The sequence below is a fragment of the Artibeus jamaicensis genome, unplaced genomic scaffold (genome assembly GCF_021234435.1).
Source record: "Artibeus jamaicensis isolate MK-2021 breed Jamaican fruit bat unplaced genomic scaffold, CSHL_Jam_final contig_1028, whole genome shotgun sequence".
Taxonomy (NCBI): Eukaryota; Metazoa; Chordata; class Mammalia; order Chiroptera; family Phyllostomidae; genus Artibeus; species Artibeus jamaicensis.
In genome coordinates, this window is record NW_026521201.1 from 815,179 (window position 1) to 834,812 (window position 19,634).

A 19,634-nucleotide genomic window follows, 5' to 3' on the forward strand; every position below is an offset into this window, starting at 1 on the left:
CAAAAATTATATAACAATTACAGTGAAGGTGAGCTATACTTGAGAAGATTGAACCAAATAAAGGTAAAAAGCAGATCCTCTGAAAAAGCAAACTCATTCCTGAAGATACTGGAGAGACAAAATGAGGGGATAATATAAAGGCTAATCTCAGAAAATTTTCCACTTACTAGAAATTGAGAATAGGACTACTAGACAATTTCTACTATTCACCTTCCAAATGGGGTGAGGGTGGGAAGCTTAGCAGAGTTCCTAATGGAGAATAATTTGGAGTTTAAAAATGAGAATGAAAAAGAAATATTAACCCTAATTGTTACAATACAATTCTAGGATAATCATAAAGTAAGCAAATCAGTTGTACACAGGTTTTCATAAAATCTACCCAAGAGACTCTAATGTAAGTATTATTAAAGCAAAAACAATTTTGAATTCATGGTTAATACATATTTCAACACAGAATGTGTTTAGAACACTTAAGTAGTAAATTTATAACATAACAGTGTAACTAAGGCATGTACCAATACATATGAAAAGAGTCAGAAAGTTTCATAGTTCTGTGCGCAACTTCACACAGAGAACACGCGATGTATTTAATATGTTATTGTGCAACATACATAATGTGACATCATCCATGTACATTTCTGTCCATTAAATTTGGGAGAAAGAAGTTATTGAAGTATATTCATGTCATTTGTGAACAACAAAATTATATTTAAAAAAATACATTGCTATTTTCTGTCCAAAATTTATTTACATTTCATTGGCTAATTCTAAACTTAGTGTGAAAGCTGTTCCAGGGGTTAAACGGAAAAAAGTAATGAACGATGAGCCCAAGTTTCACAAAAATAGAAGAGTTTTACTTGATATTGATAGCATTCCAAAATATATGAATTCTAATTTGGTTTAGTATGGAAACCAGCGTCCAAACCAGAGTAGTCCAAGACCTCTATTAAGTACATTTATTAAAAATCTAATGTTAGTGTCATATTACTCTGAAGTTTGCGATACCCATTACCCTTGCAAGTCATTGAAACATGCATCACAGACACGGACAGGCTTCTTGGAAGAAGGAGTTAAGGCATTTTTGGCTGAACACTCGGCACAGAAGATATTTCCACAGTGTCTGCAGTGATGCTGTAGGTGACAAAAATGAAATATTTTAAGCACAGAAACTACACCAAATGCATTATAAAATTAACAATACTGCAAACTGCACTATGAAGGTATTAACTTTCAAGTGATGAATGCATTATTTAATAATGTAATATTTTAATATGTCGATGTAATTTCTTAGTTAAATGGAATGCTTCCTACTTATCAGATAGTATGCTAAACATTTTATATGAATTTTATCATGGAATTCTCAAAAGAAACAGGAAGCTTTTTAAAGTGTTAATAAACCACCTCTACCAGGTGAAAAACTATTACTATAATATTTGCCAAATATTTCAGGCATTCCTTCAGTAGGAATAAAATCTTGAAACATCACATAATGGTATTGTTTAGAAAATATTTTTTTTTATCTCTGCTTTTTCTTCCTTTGAAAGAACTCAATGATGACTAAAACATTAGTGTTTAATACTGGTGCACTGACTCAGAAAATGATTATTCCAGAGAGTAACTCGGTAAGAAGGCAATGACTGAATTCAAAACTAAAATTGAAACACACATGCTAACCAGAAACTAAATTTAATTACTCTATGTAGTTGTACATAAACCAAAAATATGGAAATTTGTTTTAACCTGTCAAAACATCGACTGTCACTGAGGAATAAAACCCAGAACCAGAGCAACGTGAACGAAATCACTTACCCGTCTCACTGTCACTGAGAAGCCTTTCCCACAGGCCATACAGTTTTGCACTTCATTGTCTTCAGCCCACTTTCTATTCAATGCTTGGGTGTGTTTGATCTATGAGAAACAAAGTTTTGATACACTGTAATATCGACTTTTGGAAGAATGATGGATATTTTCTAATTTGGTGCCTTAATTTAATAAAATTTTGACTATATGTACCATGGTATAAAATTTTAATAATCAGAAATACTTTGGTCAACTTCCATTATCAAAGGCTGCTACATTCTTAAGTCTGAATGACAGACAGACAGACAGGTAGGTACGTAGAGTAAATCGGACTTTATTCTCCAACCTTTGGTGATTTCTCACCCACTCTAACTCTAACAATGAATCCTTCCTTGGGACTCTGAGCACATACTCAGTCCACTTCTTCAGCACACAGCAGCTCCTCCATTCCTTGGGGCTCTCGAAGTTTCCCCTTACTGACCATTCATGAATGACACGGCTCTCTCACTATCGCTACGGTCTCTCAGACAAGTTCTTTCTCTCTTATACTTAATTACAGCATCTCTAATACTGCTACATGGAAAGCAGCCGCTCAAAAGTATTTATTAAATATATGAGATTTCTTTAAAAGGGCTGAAATATACTTTTCACTAAGAGCTGACTGCTAGACTAAGTAACTGCGTCCCATCGCCACGTGACTCACTTGAAGGGACTGGTTTTCCCTGCCCAGCTCCTGCACTGCTGCGGTTGTGTTGTCCAGCTTTCTTTGCACTTCTAGTACTTTGGTCTGAAGCTTTTCTATTTCACCTTCTCCTTTAAGACATCTAGAATAGATGGTAAAAAGTCATTAATTTTTAAAAAGTCATTAAAGTCCCTTCTAAAACGTAAATAATTAGTAACTTTAAATAGGATACATTAATTTCAACAATCTGATTGTTTTAAGTATGAGTTTTTATTGAATGGCTACTTAAATTCCCACAGAAGCTATGTACTTTTCTTAAGACACTTCTTCTATTTTAAAAAAATGTGAGATGTGACAATCTTTTTATCACTTAGAATTAAAATAAACTAATTTTACTGGACAGCAATCACCGTTCTAGGAGTGCTCTCCTCTCGTCCTGGTTGTTCTGCACCGTGGCCTCCAGCACCGCAATCTCGCCCCGCAGGTCATCTGTCTGCTTCTCCAGCTCGCTGACCCTCCGTTGACTGGACTGCCACTCCTTTTTCACGGTGCCCAGATTTTCATTTAATGCTGTAACCTGCATGGTGAGCTTCGCTTCATTTTCTTCATTCTTCTTCATTTCTACTTCTTTTTCTTTTATTTCAGAATGCTGAGAAAAGGAAGAACAAGGAGAAAAAAACTATTACAGGAATAGTGCAAAATAAATTTTAGTTCTTCAATTTAAAATAGTGACAAGGTAATACTTCTTCAGGAAAGCAGCAGGAAAATATATTTCATTGTGCACTAATAAAATTGATTCCACAAACATCTGTTCAATTTGAATTGGTTCAAAGGCTGTAATGCTGAAACAATGGTCAGCAAGTCTCTGTAAGAACAAGCCGAAGCAGAGCAATTTGAGATTTCCCTTTCTCCCACTAGAGCAGGAGAAGAACACATGGTGAGGGTGGCAAAGTGCCCCAGAGACAAAGCTAGCATTTTCTTATGTCTCAAAATCCACCTAAATCCTTTTGTCTCTACCAACCTGTCAAAAACCAATACAAACCCTTTAAATAACTGAATTTGGGATTGCAATTCTTCAACTAAAACATTCAGTGAACAAATTGCCTGAGAATATTTGGACTTCATTCAACAAAGGAAAGCCAGATGCTTCCCATTTGGCATCCACAACTTAGGCAATGAAAAGTAGACTTTGGCATCAGAATCTGAAATGTAGGTTTACATTCCCCCTTTAGCAACATTCACTTTGACCAAGCAAATGAGTTGAACATGATTAGCATTAATCCCATTTACCTCAATCTGCACAGTTGTGGGTTTTTCTGACACTAAAAATGTTTTTTTTAATCATGTTTTATTGGATTTTCATCTATATAAACCAATATAAACTAAAATACATATTCTAGTAGTACCTCAGTCATTTAAACAAATCAGATCTCTTAAATAAAATTAAAATGTGAGGTGAACATTCTAGGTAGAAAAATCCTTCTTAAGGACTGACTTACAAAATCAATCACAAAACACACTTCCCACTATTAACCTACTGACCAATTTAGCTTCCTTCTCAATCAATTGTTTCTTCAGCTCATCTTCTTCCTTTTTCACCTGCTCTTTTAGCATTTGCTGATTCCTCTTCTCCTGTTCAAGGGTTGCCTTCAGGGAATCTACTTTCCCCTGAAGCTCTAATTTCTGCTGAATCAGAAGCTGTTTGGCTTCCTTGAGATTTGTTAACTCCTATTTAAAAAAGGCCAAAAATAAACCATCCTTCATAGTAAATATTTCAAAATACAGCTGAAATATACACAACATGAGTCTTAGTCTCTTTTCTAATTCTTAAAGTTTGGTATTTCAAATAATTGTTTAAAAAGATTCAAGACGGCATGGATACATATGCATATGTGAGACAGACTGATACACTGCAGAGGGGACAGTGAGAGGACTGGAAGAGATTAGCCAAAGAACACGAATGCACATGTGCATGGCCCATGCTCACAGACGACAGTGCAGTGAAGGCTGGGGAAGGAGGGGAGGCAGGGGCTGGATGGAGGGGCAAAGTGGAGGGGAAATGGGGGACAGCTATAATAGTGTCAACAATTTTTAAGAAAAACAAATTAATACAAATAGAACAATGTAAGATTATTTAGTCTGCTCAACAATCATTTAAATTCAAGTGGTACTTTACATATAGGTTTTGACAGAAAAATTTCTACCCTCAATTTCTACTTATTCACTTAGCAAGTGTTTAATAGTTGCCATTTAAGCATCACACACTGTGTTAGGTTCTGAGGATTTACACGAAGATGCACTGTATACATTAACTGCTTTAAGGAAATCCATCTGGAAGAACTTAATGACATAATATAGAGATAATTAATTATAAAGCAAAATTGTAATTATACTGATAGACATAGCAGGTAGTATGAGAGCACTTGAGAGAATCTAACCTTTTTCTAAGAAAATGAATAACATTTTTCAGAGCAAATTATAAACAATTAATTTCTTTAAATAGCACCCTGGCTTTGCTTATGACAGGAAGAATATTCAAGAGATTATTAAAGAACTTTTGAAAAAAAACAGCTGAAGAAACAGAATTCCTAAAAAAATCTTAATTCTGCCCTGGATGCTGTGGCTCAGTGGATTGAGTGCCAGCCTGTGAACCAAAGGGTTGCGGGCCAGGTCCCCTGTTGGGGGCGCTTGAGGGGCAACCACACATTTATGTTTCTCTCCATTTCTCCCTCTCTTTCCCTCTCTAAAAATAAATAAATAAAATCTTAAAAATTTTTAATTGTAAAGTCTTACATATTTTGAAGTTTATCTACAAGTAGAAGTTTCTAAATCTATAGCTCTCTTGATTATCATTTCAACAAAATCTAAATTTTTAAGGTTACTTTGTTTTATTCAGTAACCTGAAAACAAATGTAATATATTTTCAATATGTACACTGATATTATACAACTCAAGAATACTCTTGAGAACAAAAGAATTTTTCAAAAACAAAAGTATACATTTAAATTTCAGCTACAATAATACAATGTTGAAGGAAGAACGATGATTATCTTAATATACCTTCATGCTTTCTTGCTTGTGGAACTTGAGTTCTTCACTCAGTTTAGATATTTCTTTTTCTTGTCTATACTTAATTTCTTCTATTTCTGCTAATTTAGATTTTTCATTTACTAGTTCTTTTTCTTTCAGTGACTGTAGAAAAAAGATGTATTAAAATAATTTTAAAGTAAATACTTAACTGATTATTAATGTTATCAAAATGACTGCCACCACTTATAACACATTCTCTTCCCCTTTCTACCTAACATCAGTAAATTACTCACCTTCTCTTGCCTCCATGTCCTTATTTATACAATATGAACCATAAGATCATTATAAGAATTATAGAGTTAATACTGTAAAAAGAATAGTGACTAACCAAGTAAGAATACTATAAAATTTAGCCAAATCTACTATTCTTACTCTTATTAATACTATTGTTATTACTGTTAACTTTACATAAGACACCTAAGCTAGTAGTATATTATCTAATTTAATCTCTATACTAGGTAGCTCTTTTACCCATTTTATAGGTAAATGAACAATATGCTTTAGAAAAGCTGAATAACCTATTAGAGGTAAAACTAAAACAAGTTTTAACTAAATCACAGCCCTTGCAATTAAAGGCCTATAAACTATAGTTCTGTCAGAATTTTCTAAACTTAAAGCACAAATCAAGAATTCATGATTTTACCAGCCTCGCTCCCACAAAAATATCACTCATTTTTTTAATTAAAGAGAATTTCAGGAATTTTACAATTTAAGAATACCAAGCACTTCAGGAATTGCATACTTTGGAATAATATCCTATCAGTGATGGAAACAGAAGATTTCAATTATGAAATCCAAACAGTGTTCCCCAGAAGCTGAATTTCTCTTTCATATGGAATTTTAACTGATTTTTAAATGTACTGGTCATATAATGCAATGTTTTAAATTTTATAACTTAGCATCATTTATTAAAAATATACCCATATAGCCCTGGCTGGTGTAGCTCAGTGGATTGAGCACGGACCTGTGAACCAGACAATCGCAGTTCGATTCCCAGTCAGGGCACATGCCTGGGTTGCAGTCAGGTTCCCTGCAGGCCAGTTCCCTGCAGGGGATGCACTAGAGGCAACCATACATTGATGTTTCTCTCCCTCTCTCCTTCCCCTCTAAAGATAAATAAAAAATCTTTAAAAAAAAAAAAAAATATATATATATATACCCATACTTCCTTCTAAAAAAAAGCTAGTTCTTAATTTTAAGAATTTTTAACAAGCTTAGGAATTATTTCTAGACCTTTTATTATCTCATTCCCACATGTAGAGAACAGCATATTATATGAGAAATAGTTGAAGGGATATATGTTTTTGAATAACCAAGGATCTATAATATGAAAAATAGATTAGTTTATAAAACTAAAAATAGTATTAAAAACAGATGGAAATGAAAGGAGGTTATTAAGAAGTATTTCTTAAAATTAAAATTTCAGTTACTAAAACTGTTTATCAGAAGTTAAAAGTCCACCTGAAAGAGCAGTTGAAAAGAAAGGTGATACATGCATTGAAATGAGGAGGTTTGACTGGATGATCTCCAAGGCCATTTCAACTCCAAGGCCATTTCAACTCTAAGACTCTGGATTTAGTCTGAAAATGAAATACCTTTTCTTTCTGGGTATCTTGTAGTGCTGCACACTGCTCCCTTAGTTGCTGTTCTTTCTTTGCGACATCCTGCTCCAACGTTGCTTTGGTAGTCTTTAGTTCTTGAATTAATTTACTTTGGTTTCCAATCTGATTTCTGTTTGCAATCAAGTCCTCCTGTGCTAGAGAAAGCTTCTCTTCTACAGACTTATAAAAAAAACAATTTCCCCAAATTATTGCATGCCATTGTCTTTGCAAATTTCAACAGAAACATAATAATTAACACAAGCAAACAAAGCTGAAATGATTCCAAAATATCTATAAATAATCTATAATTATTTACTGGATAAGTGATATGAAAGAATATCAAGTAAGTAGGAACCATATCGAACACACAGAATATACATATGATTAGAGAGAAGACCTAGAGAGACATGAAAAAAACTAAAGAGAGATACAGTTAAACTCTGTGTTATGTGTACACATAGGATAGGACAAAAGTAGGTGTACAGTTATTCATATTAAAAATAACACAATAGTTAATAAATAATAACATACTGTTTTGCATACGTTTTCTAGGACCTGTGATATCCCGACTTGCTAAAACCTTTAATAAATAAAAAGTATCAAACAAAACTGTATTTCACATCTGCCAACCTGACCAAGTGAACTAGAAGAGGAAAGTCCACTGGACATCCGAGGCTTCATTTCTGACAAGACCGTCACCCCCTGCTCTCAACTTCCCACCCGTGTCATAGATGCACTGTTGCCAGTTAACACAGCTCACAGCCGTTGACTGTTCTAAGGCCCACACGTCTTGAGGTGCCGATGATGGGGGAAAGGGCAAGCTTTTTGACATATTAGGTTTCATTTAGGGGCAGATATGAGAAAAGGTAGGTAATAGAAATGGCAAGAACCTTGGCAAGAACACAAAAAACCCACCCTAAAACTTCTTTACTCAGGAAAGACCTAAAGTCATCTAGTCCTTTATTAATCAAGCAGCTAACCAATAATTAAGTTTACTACTGGAGTAGGTCCAAGGGTATAAGGTGGTCCTTGACTAAAGGAGATGACTACGTAGCCTGAAAAACAGAACCAGAATGTAAAACAGAAGAACAAGGCAGTAGAGCATTTGCTGTGTGCCAAACGCACAGAAAAATGACCAGTGTGAGAGCTTTCTGTACAATGTTTTTACAGAAGCCTCACTGTAAAGGAGTGAGAGTGATTTCAGATAAAAAGAACAACATTTGACAATGCCTAATCCACACAGTTTACAGCAGGGCGTCACACTCATTTTCACTGGGGGGCCGCATCAGCCTGGCAGCTGCCTTCAAAGGGCTGAATGCAATTTTAGGACCATATAAATGTAACTACTCCTTAACTAGAGGCAAGAAGCTCAGCATTGCTGCTGGATAGAACAAGGTGCCTGCTGGGTAAAACAAGGTGGAGGCCGGATCCAGCCCCAGGCCCTGTGTTTGCCACCTGTGGCCTACAGCAGTTGTAATTAGGCAATGGAGGCTAAGGAATACCAAGGCTTGCTAGAACCAGAAAGTAGCAGTACCCCCGATCTCTGACCACAAGAATTCCAAAATGCTCATGGTTTAAAAAAGCCTGTAAAATTTTAAATTCACAAAAACCCAGTGAATAAATCTTTACTGTCAAGTTCAAAATCTGGACTACTCTTTTTCTGAAGATGTCCACACATATTGCTGCTCTACCTTGCCTCTAAATATTTATGTGTCATTCCGAGGTATACTGACATATACTGTAAGTGTTCCATTGGTTTCCTATTGCAGAACCTGTTATTTTCATCCGCGCAGCATCTCTTCCCTTAAGAAACCCCTCTCTCTCATTCAGTGGTTTTGCTGGGGCTATCTTCAAGCCATCCCACTCCCACCGGAAGAGGCAAATCCCTGAGTACATCAAACCTTGCCTCCAAATAAATACCCCAATCACATTATAGTACTGTAGCTAAACAAGAATTTCGGAAGTGCTGTGTCATAGCTTTTGTGGGTTTTTTGTTCATTCAACAATTTTTTCCTTTCTTCTTTCAAAATAAAACTTTATTTTTAGTTAATATTTTCTTGATAACTGATAAAATGACATAAGGAAGAATAGTAGGCTAAGAAGATTTATATTAATTCTGAGCTTAACCTAGAATTTTCACTTCAGTCAGGGTGTGAAATTTACAGTTAAAGTCCACTTCTACCCTTCCACAACAACAAAGAATAGCACATAGCACAGCCAATTTGAAATACCCAGTCAACAAACAAGTATTCCACAAGTAATCCAGCAGGTGGGGCTACAGGCATAGATAAGGACAAACCACCTACCTTCCATTCTGGTGTCCTGGTGGACACCCTCAGCCCACAGATGGCAGCCTTGCCTTAGGTAGGTGTCATGTTATAAGGTTCTGAACCCTTTCTCTCTTACACACAAGATCATATAGCATCACTTAAGCAAAAGAAAGTCAATGACTGATAACTATCTTATTTTGGCCTATAATATCATTTGAACTTCCCTAGGAATTGCTTCTTTTTTAGAAAGTTAACTTCCTGAGTAATTCAGATACTTCTGATTTTGGAAGCATTAGTATAGAATTTATCATATTCTTAGTTATTAAAAAATTCTAGTGACATTATGATAAAAGAGTATTTACAAGGCAGTGAATCAGAAGAACTGGTGTCTGATCACGGTTCCGTTATTGTGTAGCACCAGGCCTGTCACAAACCAAGCTGGGCCTCAGTCTGCTCAGGGAGGCTTTGGAAGGAGGTCTCTCATGGCCTCTTAATAGCTGCAACACTCCACAGCAGGGTTAGCCCTCTGCCCTTCACTTTTGCCCATACTTACATTTGAATTTTTCTTTCATGTATAAAAATAAGCATGATGTAGCTTTTAGGCATAATAAAAATTGTCATTGGCTTAATGGAAGAATATTGATTTAAGAGATCTAAGTCTTGTTACTATGTTATATTCTTGGGTAAAACACTTTCATCTGAAAAAAAGAGTGTGACTTCTATGATCAGTCAAGTTTCATCTTTTCTATCAACTAAATACCCTTCAAAGTCAACCATATTTTCCAGTCTTACTATTAGTAGCCCAAGCTGCCATCATCTGCAATTGGACTGCTGCAAAGTCTCCTCTCTAGTTTCTGCGGTCTATCCCTTATCCTACAGCCAGTCATTGGCCTAAATAAGAATCTGAACAAACCTTTTCAGTGGTTCCCTATTGCCTTTAAAATAAAGTCCAAACTCTTCTACAAACATTTCCCTGACTTTCAATATGTTGTAAAGAAAAAAATAATTTAAAATTACTTGGCATAGAAATAAGACACTTTCTATATTTCAGGTGGTATGGTTTTTCTTATAAAAACTATTATTAATTTTGAATAGTTAAATAGATATAAATTCTGCCTGTCGGCACTGCAAAAATTCTTTTACCTAACTTCCTATTTCTGTGTCAAATCATTAGTCACCACTGATTCCTTGCAAGCCTGTATGTACTCAGCCCTTCTGTTTTATCTTGTCTCTCTCATAAGTCTCTTCTGTTTCATCCTCTTTCACCTTAAGCCTAGTTAAAATCAACTCACACCTGGATTATTGCAATGTGTGCAGGAAGGAAGGGAGAGAGCCTCCTCACTAATCTCCCTAACACCAGCACATCCCCAGTCCGGTCCGAGCTACCTGTGCATCCCCTTCCAGGTTAAGTTGCCCAAAATGAAGCTTCTGCTCCTCTGTTTACACTCTTCATTTTCCCCCCAAATATTATCCTTGGTAGGCATCTAAGATATTTCACCATTTGATCCCAACCTTTTAAACCTTCACTTCCAAACACAAACCAGCACTCTAGCAAGACAAGCGTGTTGTTAACTGTCTCCTGACTTTGCTCATTCCCTCTGCAATAGCTTTTCTCAAATGAGACCCTGAGTAAAATAACCTTTTTCAAGACATTCCGTGTACTCAAATTCCATGTATTCTTAAGGACCTGGTCCAATCCGACCACCTTCATAGAGCCTTCCCTATGCCAGCAGCCTATGAATAAAATATAGACTTAGTATATTTATGCATATTTATATATATAAAACATATGTAAATATTCTATGATTTTCAAATATTTCAATAATGCACTCTAAGTTAAACAAACAAAAATTTAAGCATAAAAACAAAAAACTATATTTCACTAAAAAAGAAAAATGAAAAAGAAAGAGAGACAAAGACTGAACTGACTTAATCTTCTACGAGAGAATATGTGTTGCATTTCCCTTAGAAAACTGATACCTTAATGCTACATAATTTATTTACCCTTTTTCCATATCCTCCATTTTCATAAACATGATACTTTATCTAATAATATAGCATTCCATGTGTTTTACATAATTAAGAGTAAATTTACTTTGAGCTATAATTTCCTAATTTTTTAAATAATATATTTTATTGATTATGCCATTAGAATTGTCCCAGTCCTCCCCTTCATTCCCCTCCACCCTGGACACCCCCTCCCACCCACATTCTCCCTCTTTAGTTCATGTCCATGTGTCATAAGTTCTTTAGCTTCTACATTTCCCACACTACTCTTGCCCTCCCCCTGTCTATTTTCTTCTCACCATCTATGCTACTTATTCTCTGTACCTTCTCCACTCTCCTCCTCCCACTCCCCTGTTGCTAACCTTCCATGTGATCTCCATTTCTGTGGCTCCGCTCCTGTTTTAGGAGTCCGCTTAGTTTGCTTTTGTTTTAGGTGTGGTTGTTAATAACTGTGAGTTTGCTGTCCTTTCACTATTCATATTTTTTATCTTCTTTTTCTTAGATAAGTTCCTTTAATATTTCATATAATAAAGGCTTGGTGATGATGAACTCCTTGAACTTGACCTTATCTGAGAAGCACTTTATCTGTCCTTCCATTCTAAAGAAAGCTTTGCTGGATAAAGCAATCTTGGATGTAGGTCCTTGTATTTCATGACTTGGAATACTTCTTTCCAGCCCCTTCTTGCCTGCAAGAAATCAGGCAAGATTTCTTGCTGATTTCTGTTGAGAAATCAGTTGACAGTCTGATGGGCACTCTTGGCTCCTTATCTCTTGCTGCTTCTAGAATTCTCTCCTTCATTTTAATCTTGGCTAATGTAATTATGATGTGCCTTGGTGTGCTCCTTCTTGGGTCCAACTTCTTTAAAACTCTCTGAGATTCCTGGACTTCCTGGAAGTCTATTTCCTTTGCCAGATTGGGGAAGTTCTCCTTCATTATTTGCTCAGATAAGTGTTCCACTTGTGGCTGTTCCTCTTCCCCTTCTGGTACCCCTATAATTCAGATGTTGGAACGTTTGAAGATGTCCTGGAGGTTCCTAAGCCTCTCCTCGTTTTACTGAATTCTTGTTTCTTCATTCTTTTCTGTTTGGTCATTTTTTTCTTCCTTCTGGTCCACTGGATTAATTTTATTCCCAGTTTCCTTTCCATCACTATTGGTTCCCTGTACATTTCCCTTCATTTCACTTAGTGTAGTCTTCATTTTTTCATCTAATTTGGGACCAAAATCAACCAGTTCTGTGAGCGTCCTGATCAGCAGTGTTTTGAACAGTGTAGGTAATTGGCTCCTTATCTCTTATCAATGTGCATCTGATACATTGGCTAACTCTTGGTCCCTCTGGGGCTTTCTTTGATCTGTTCTTCTGTTTAAGCCATAATGTTTTTGTCTGTTCGTGCCTGTTATGTATGAGGGGTAGAGGCTTAGGTATTCACCAGGGTGGGGCGACCCAATTGCTGGGTTGTGACACTGTCTGTGGGGATGGGATCAGAGAGGGAACAATGGTACTTGCTCTGCTCTCTCTTGGATTTCAGTCCCTTCTGCTACTTCCCACAAGCAAATTGGTCCCTTCTGGTACTGATTCCTAGGTAGGTGAGCCTGTGTACATTCTAGGACCCTGTGGATCTCTCCAATGAATTCTCCTGTGAGGCAGGGAATCTCTCCTGGCACCTTTTCAATCGGTGCTTTTAGTCTTTATTTCCTGCCACTGGGGCCCTGGGTTGCATGGTATGTCTGGCTGCCTGTTTTTGCCTGGTTTATCGGCATGTGAATGTGTGACCATGGTCAGCCAACCACCTTGCGCACCTCACTGGGTCTGCTTGTTTCCTCCCCTTGCCCGAAGTCTGCTAGCCACACACTGCCTGCACACCCAGGGTCTGCCAACCACTGCCTTTTCCTGCCGCAACCCCTCTCTGCCAGCCACCGACTCTGCCCCTCTTACCTGTGTGTATGAATGGTTGTCGGACTTCCATACAGTTTAATTTTCTGTCTGTTCTGATTGTGTTTTTGTTTCTAAATCTTTGTTGTCCTTAATTTTGGTTGTGTGAGGAGGCACAGTGTTTCCACCTATGCCTCCATCTTGGCCGGAAGTCTAATTTCCTAATTTTAATTTAGAGTTTTGGAGAGGTAAAAAATATATAAAACTGAAGTCAATATTGCTGGATAAGTAATGATAAAACTGCTTTTGACTTCCAGCCAAGAAGAAGGCATAGGTAGATATGCTTTGCTTCCTTGAACAACCAAAAGCACAACCACCACCAATTTAAAAACAAAAGGCAACCAAAACTCCCAGAAAATCAAACTGTATGGAAGTCCAACAACCAAGGGTTTAAAGAAGAAACATTCATCCAGACTGGTAGAAGGGGTGGAGATGAATAGCCAGGGCAGAGAGGACACAAGGCAAGGCAGTAGAGCAGGTGGGCAAGGTGGCGGCTGGTGGACTAGATGGCCACACATCGTGTGTGGATAAGCTGGAACAACTAGGGAGTGAGACACTGTGCAACCCAGGACTCCAGCACAGGAAATAAAGCCCCCAAACCTCTAGATGTAAAAACCTGTGGGGGTTTCAGTGGTGGGAGAGACTCCCAGTCTCAGGAGAGTCCATTAGAGAGACCCATAGGGTCTTTAAACATTCACGAACCCACTCACCCACAAATGAGCACCAGAAAGGCCCAATTCACTTGTGGGTAGTGGGGATGTAACTGAAAGCAGGGCAAGAGCTGAGCAAGTGTCATGGTTTCCTCTCTGACCCTTCCCCCATATACAGTACCACAACACAACAACGTGGATTGCCCCACCTTGGCAAATACTTAAGGCTCCACTCCTTACAATGTAACAGGTGCACTGAGACAAAAGAAATATGGCCCAAATGAAAGAGCAGATCAAAACTCCAGAAAAAGAACTAAGCAACAAGGAGGTAGCCAATCTATCAGATACAGAGTTCAAAACACTGGTAATCAGGATACTCACAGAAATTATTGTGGATGGCTGCAAAGTAAAGGAAGAAATGAAGGCTATGCAAAGTGAAATAAAGAAAAATATATAGGCAACCAGCAGTGATGGGAAAGAAACCAGGACTCAAATCAACAATTTAGAACAGAAGGAAGAAATAAACATTCAACCAGAACAGAATGAAGAAACAAGAATTCAAAAAAATGAAGAGAGGCTTGGAAACTTCTGGGACATCTTTAAACATTCAAAAATCTGAATAACAGCGGTGCCAGAAGGAGGAGAAGAAGAGGAAGAAATTAAACACTTATTTGAAAAAATAATGAAGGAAAACTTCCCCAGTCTGGTGAAGGAAACAGACATACAAATTCAGGAAGCTCAGAGAATCCCAAAGAACTTGTACCCAAGGAGCAATACACTAAGACACATCATAATTAAATTAGCCAAGTTTAAAGATAAGGAGAGACTCTTAAAAGCAGCAAGAGAAAAGGAAAGAGTGACCTTTTCTTTTCAAAGGAGTTCCCATAAGAGTGTCAGCTGATTTATCAAAATAAACCTTGCAGACAAAAAGGGGCCAGAAAGAAGTATTCTAAGTCACAAAAGCCAAGGACCTACATCCAAGACGACTCTATCCAGCAAAGCTATCATTTAGAATGTACAGGCAGATCAAATTCTTCCCAGATAAGGTCAAATTAAAGGAGTTCATCATCACCAAGCCTTTATTATATGAAATATTAAAGGGACTTAACTAAGAAAAGGAAGGATTTCAAAACTATGAACAGTAAAATGACAGCAAACTCACAACTATCAACAACCAAACCTAAAAACAAAAACAATCTAGACAAACAACTAGAACAGGAACAGAATCACAGAAATGGAGATCGCATGGAAGGTTACCAGCAGAGAGTAGGAGGGGAGAGAATGGGGGGAAAGTTACAGGGAATAAGAAGCATAATTGGTAGGTAGAAAATAGATGGAGCAGTTAAGAATAGTACAGGAAATAGAGAAGCCAGAGAACTTATATGCATGAACCATGGACATAGTAAGGGGAGGAATGCTAGAGTGGGAAGGTATAGGGTGGAAGGAGATAAAGGGGAAGAAAAAAGGTGAGACAGCTGAATAATCAGTAAAATATGCTTTAAAATTGCCTTCATTTTCACAAGTAGTTTACATTTAAAACTCCTTAGAATTCCTAACTGTAGTATATTTTAAAGTTTACTTTTTACATAGAGAAGCAAAGTTTGTAAATAAGCTAATAATATAGCAATAAACATATTTACAATTTTTTTACTATTACAGATGTTATTTTAAATGTTTATACACAACATTTTATTTTCAAGTACATTTTTTTGTCTATTTCTCCCATCCCAGCCCCACCCACCGCGTCTCCCCACCTTCCTCCCATTCCCTCCCCCCCCAGTCCTCATCCCTGTGTCTTTCATACTTGTTCCTCAAAATCCCTCCCCATTTTTCCCCTTAAATTCCCTTCCCTCTCCCCTCTGGTCACTGCCCACTTGTTCTCTATTTCAGTGTCTTTGTTTTTATTCTGTTTGCTTGTTTGTTTTATTGTTTAGCTTCCTGTCAAAGGTGAGATCATATGGTATTTGTCCTTCAATGCCTGGCCTATTTCACTCAGCATAATGCTTTCCAGTTCCATCCATGTTGTTGCAAAAGGTAGTAGCTCCTTCTTTCTCTCTGCTGCATAGAATTCCATTGTGTATATGTACCACAATTTTTTGATCCATTCATTTACTGATGGGCACCTAGGTTGCTTCCAACTCTTGGCTTTTGTAAATTGTGCTGCTATGAACATTGTGGTGCATAGGTTCTTTGAAATTGATGTTTTAGGATTCTTGGGGTATAATCCTAGCAGTGGAATTGCTAGGTCAAAAGGCAGGTCGATTTTTAGTTTTCTGAGAAAATTCCATACTGTTTTCCATAATGGTTGTACCAGTCTGCAATCCCACCAACAGTGAACTAAGGTCCCCTTTTCCCCACAACCTCTCCAACATTTGTTGTTTGTTGCTTTGTTTATTATAGCCATCCTGACTAGTGTAAAGTTACACAACATTTTATTATAAAACAATTTCACTTTTAAAATTTATGTTACATCAAAAGTAAAAGTTTAATAGGAAACAAGTATGATTCTGGTTAAGATGGAGGCATAGGGAAACACGGCTCGCCACCTTGCACAACCACATCAAAATTACAACTAAAATACAGCATAACTATCCCTCAGAACAATCAGAAATCAAGTTGAATGGAAGTCTAACAACTACAGAATTAAAGAAACATATCCACCTACACTGACAGGTGTGGTGGATAAAAAATTTGCAAGGGATACATCAGGAGTGAGGAGTCCCAGCCCCACACCAGGTCCCCTAACCTAGGGTTCCAGTGCCAGGATGATAAGTCCCCATAATTTCTGGCTGGGAAAACTCTTCTGGAGTCCCAGGCTGTTCTTCTTAAAGAACCCACACACGGACTTGCTCAGACTCAATCCCTCTGAGCTCCAGCACCAGGGCAGAAGCTTAAAAGGTACCAGTGGCATATGGGGAAGAAATGAAGTGTCTGGCATTAAGGCAAAAGCTGGGGGACAGCTTTCTCTGAGATAGAAAGGTGGGCAGAGGCCACTGTCCACCTTCTAAACCTTCCCACCACAGAGCCACAGAGTAGGCAGGCTGGGGCCATATCTGAGACTCAGTCAACCCACTCTGGAGATCCCCTAAGGCTCTGTCCCACCATACTTCCAGGCTCGGCCAAGCTGTTAACAGTAGCTTTTCCATATGAATGGCTGATCTTGGCTCATGCTTCAGAACTTCCTCAATCTTCTCAAGCAAGCAATAGCTAGCCTCAGTAAACCCCTAATCCCCATATCTCTTGCTAAGTGACCCTAGGCCAAGCACTAGCAGCAGCCAACCTGGATTCACAGTGTACCTCTTGTTCAGTGGCCCCAGGTCCAGTACTAGCAGAAGCCAACCTAGATTCACAGCCTGGCTTTGCCTGGCCTCAAGCCCAGTACAAGTAATGGCCATCTCAGATTGCTTTATAACTGATGCACGGTGGCCCCAGGCAGAATGCAGACAGGGGCTGACCTTGGCCTTCACAAACCAGAAACCCCAGAACCTATGTACTCAATGGACAGCTGCAGACCACATTAGAGCACAAGCTCCCTACCCTGCAAAGCTGATGCTCCATAAAGGGTCAAGTTGGTGGTCAGTGGTCAAAGCCAGTCCTTACAGCTGATTGGCTTGGGTAAATTCCTCCCATTGACCTGCCAATAGCACTTGAGGTTCAACTACAAGAGAAGGGTGTACTCGTCCTACAGAAAGGACTGTGTAATCACCTCAAGTCCCCAGCTTGGGTGATTACAGTAGAGTGTGTCATACCCGTACTTATGAAAGTCATAAAAAGCAGGGACCTATAGCCAAGATTGCTCTACCCAGCAAAGCTACTTTTAACAATCGAACGGCACATAAAAAACTTCCAAAACAAGAAAAAACTAAATGAGTTCATCACTACCAAACTGTTATTACATGAAATGTTAAATGTTAAAGAAAATGGTTGTCAGTGGGACAGAAGTGTGAAGGAATGGGTGAATGGGTGAGGGGATTAAGAAGTACTGACTGGCAGTTACTGAATAGCCATGGGAATGTAAAATACAGCATGGGAGATATAGTGCCAAGTAACTTACATGCATAGCCCATGAACATGAACAATGGTGTGGGGATTACCTGAGAGGGTGGGGTGTGTTGGGCAGAGGGATGCAAAGGGAAGAAAATTTGGGACAACTATAGTAGCATAGTCAATAAAATAGAACTAAAAAAAGAAAACAAGAATGATACTCCACAAATATTAACATTCCCTTGACAACTCGTGTTGAAATCAATCATTTAATGAAGGTCTATAAACAACTTACAATTTTTAATAAAAAATATAGTTTACCATACCTTAAGATCTTGCCTTGTGGCAAGAAGTTCAGATTCCTTCCCATAGAAATCAGACTGAAGCTGTTTTAGATTTTCCTGACTTTTTTCATAGGTGTTTTGTAACACAGACATTTTCTCCTTCTCTGCTGCAAGTTCCTGCACTGCTTGGGTTGACTGCTGCTGTAGTTTTTTCTCAAGCTCTGTCTGAAATATACAATAGTTACTTAAAACAGTATGTAAGCCAAAAACCAGTTACAAATATAAAATTAAATCCACACAACTAAGAAGAATCTTGAGAACAAAGTGAACTGCATCCAAGCCCTATGTTTTTTCTACTTTAATAAAGAGTAACGTATGTACCACATAGTTACAAAGTTAAAGAATTACAAACTCCAACATGTTCAAATTTCAAAACCAAAAAAATGAAGGAGCAATTAAATAAGGAACAAAAGCATTTTAATGGAAAGCCCTAAGTATCCAAGTCTCAGGAGAGGGGCAGGCAACAACCACATTCTGAGAGAAGATGTGAGAGAGACTGTGGGAAATGACAACAGCTAACAGTTAAACTGAATAAAATTTGCACATGAAAGAAATTAAAAAGCTATTACTGTGTTAAAATTTTTCTCTCCTTGAAATTAGAAAAAAAAAGCTAAGGAAATTTCTATAGGTCATCTTTGTTAACATCAAGGCAGAAAAAGAAAGTCTTTCAAAGGTTCAACTCCTCTAAACTTCTAAACTTGTCGTTAGACTTTAAGAAGATTCAGAAGCTATGCACAAGTTATGCATTATTAAAATACATATATGCATGGTATGCAAATAAACACTTGGTTTTTAAACATACTACTTCAATGAAACTGCAACCATCTTTTTGCAATATCCAACAGTTATTCACATAACTATAACTATAGTTATTGGATATCCAATAGTTACGTCGTTGCTCACATCTTACCCCACCTCCCAGCAGTACCTGAATTAGGTGAGGATGTCTCCTCCCAGAAACATTTTCAGCCTGGTTTCCAGGCACCTTATGTTTTAGGTGCTCCTACCTCACTGGTTGTTCCCTCTTAAAATCTTTTATTAGATAGTGTTCTTCTGTTTGACTTCTCAAAATTACAGAGTCCCAAGTTTCTGTTCCTGGCCTTCTTCTCTTCTGTATACAGTCTCTCTCTAGAAGATCTCAACTAGACTCAAGGCTTTAAATATTTATTTACAACCGACTCCTGAATTTATTGTGTTGTCAAAAAAATTGATTTATTTTCTTTTGTAAGATGGCTCTAGAAGCACTTATTTATCTTTAACTTCATTAGAAACAAT

At 37.6% G+C, this 19,634-nt stretch overlaps 1 protein-coding gene across 2 annotated transcripts in view; it reads right to left on the reverse strand.

Moving 5' to 3' along the window:
- Positions 1-942: 942 nt before the first annotated feature.
- Positions 943-19,634, reverse strand: part of EEA1 (early endosome antigen 1) — a 142,878-nt gene continuing 124,186 nt past the window's right edge. For both annotated transcript variants that reach the window (XM_053662097.1, XM_053662103.1), the window contains 8 exons: positions 18,342-18,524; positions 7,168-7,353; positions 5,543-5,674; positions 4,025-4,210; positions 2,893-3,131; positions 2,504-2,624; positions 1,810-1,908; positions 943-1,131 (listed from right to left, as the gene is read on the reverse strand). In XM_053662097.1, the coding sequence (XP_053518072.1) occupies positions 1,009-1,131; positions 1,810-1,908; positions 2,504-2,624; positions 2,893-3,131; positions 4,025-4,210; positions 5,543-5,674; positions 7,168-7,353; positions 18,342-18,524 (1,269 nt within the window). In that variant the 3' untranslated portion in view covers positions 943-1,008. The remainder of the gene's footprint in view (positions 1,132-1,809; positions 1,909-2,503; positions 2,625-2,892; positions 3,132-4,024; positions 4,211-5,542; positions 5,675-7,167; positions 7,354-18,341; positions 18,525-19,634) is intronic.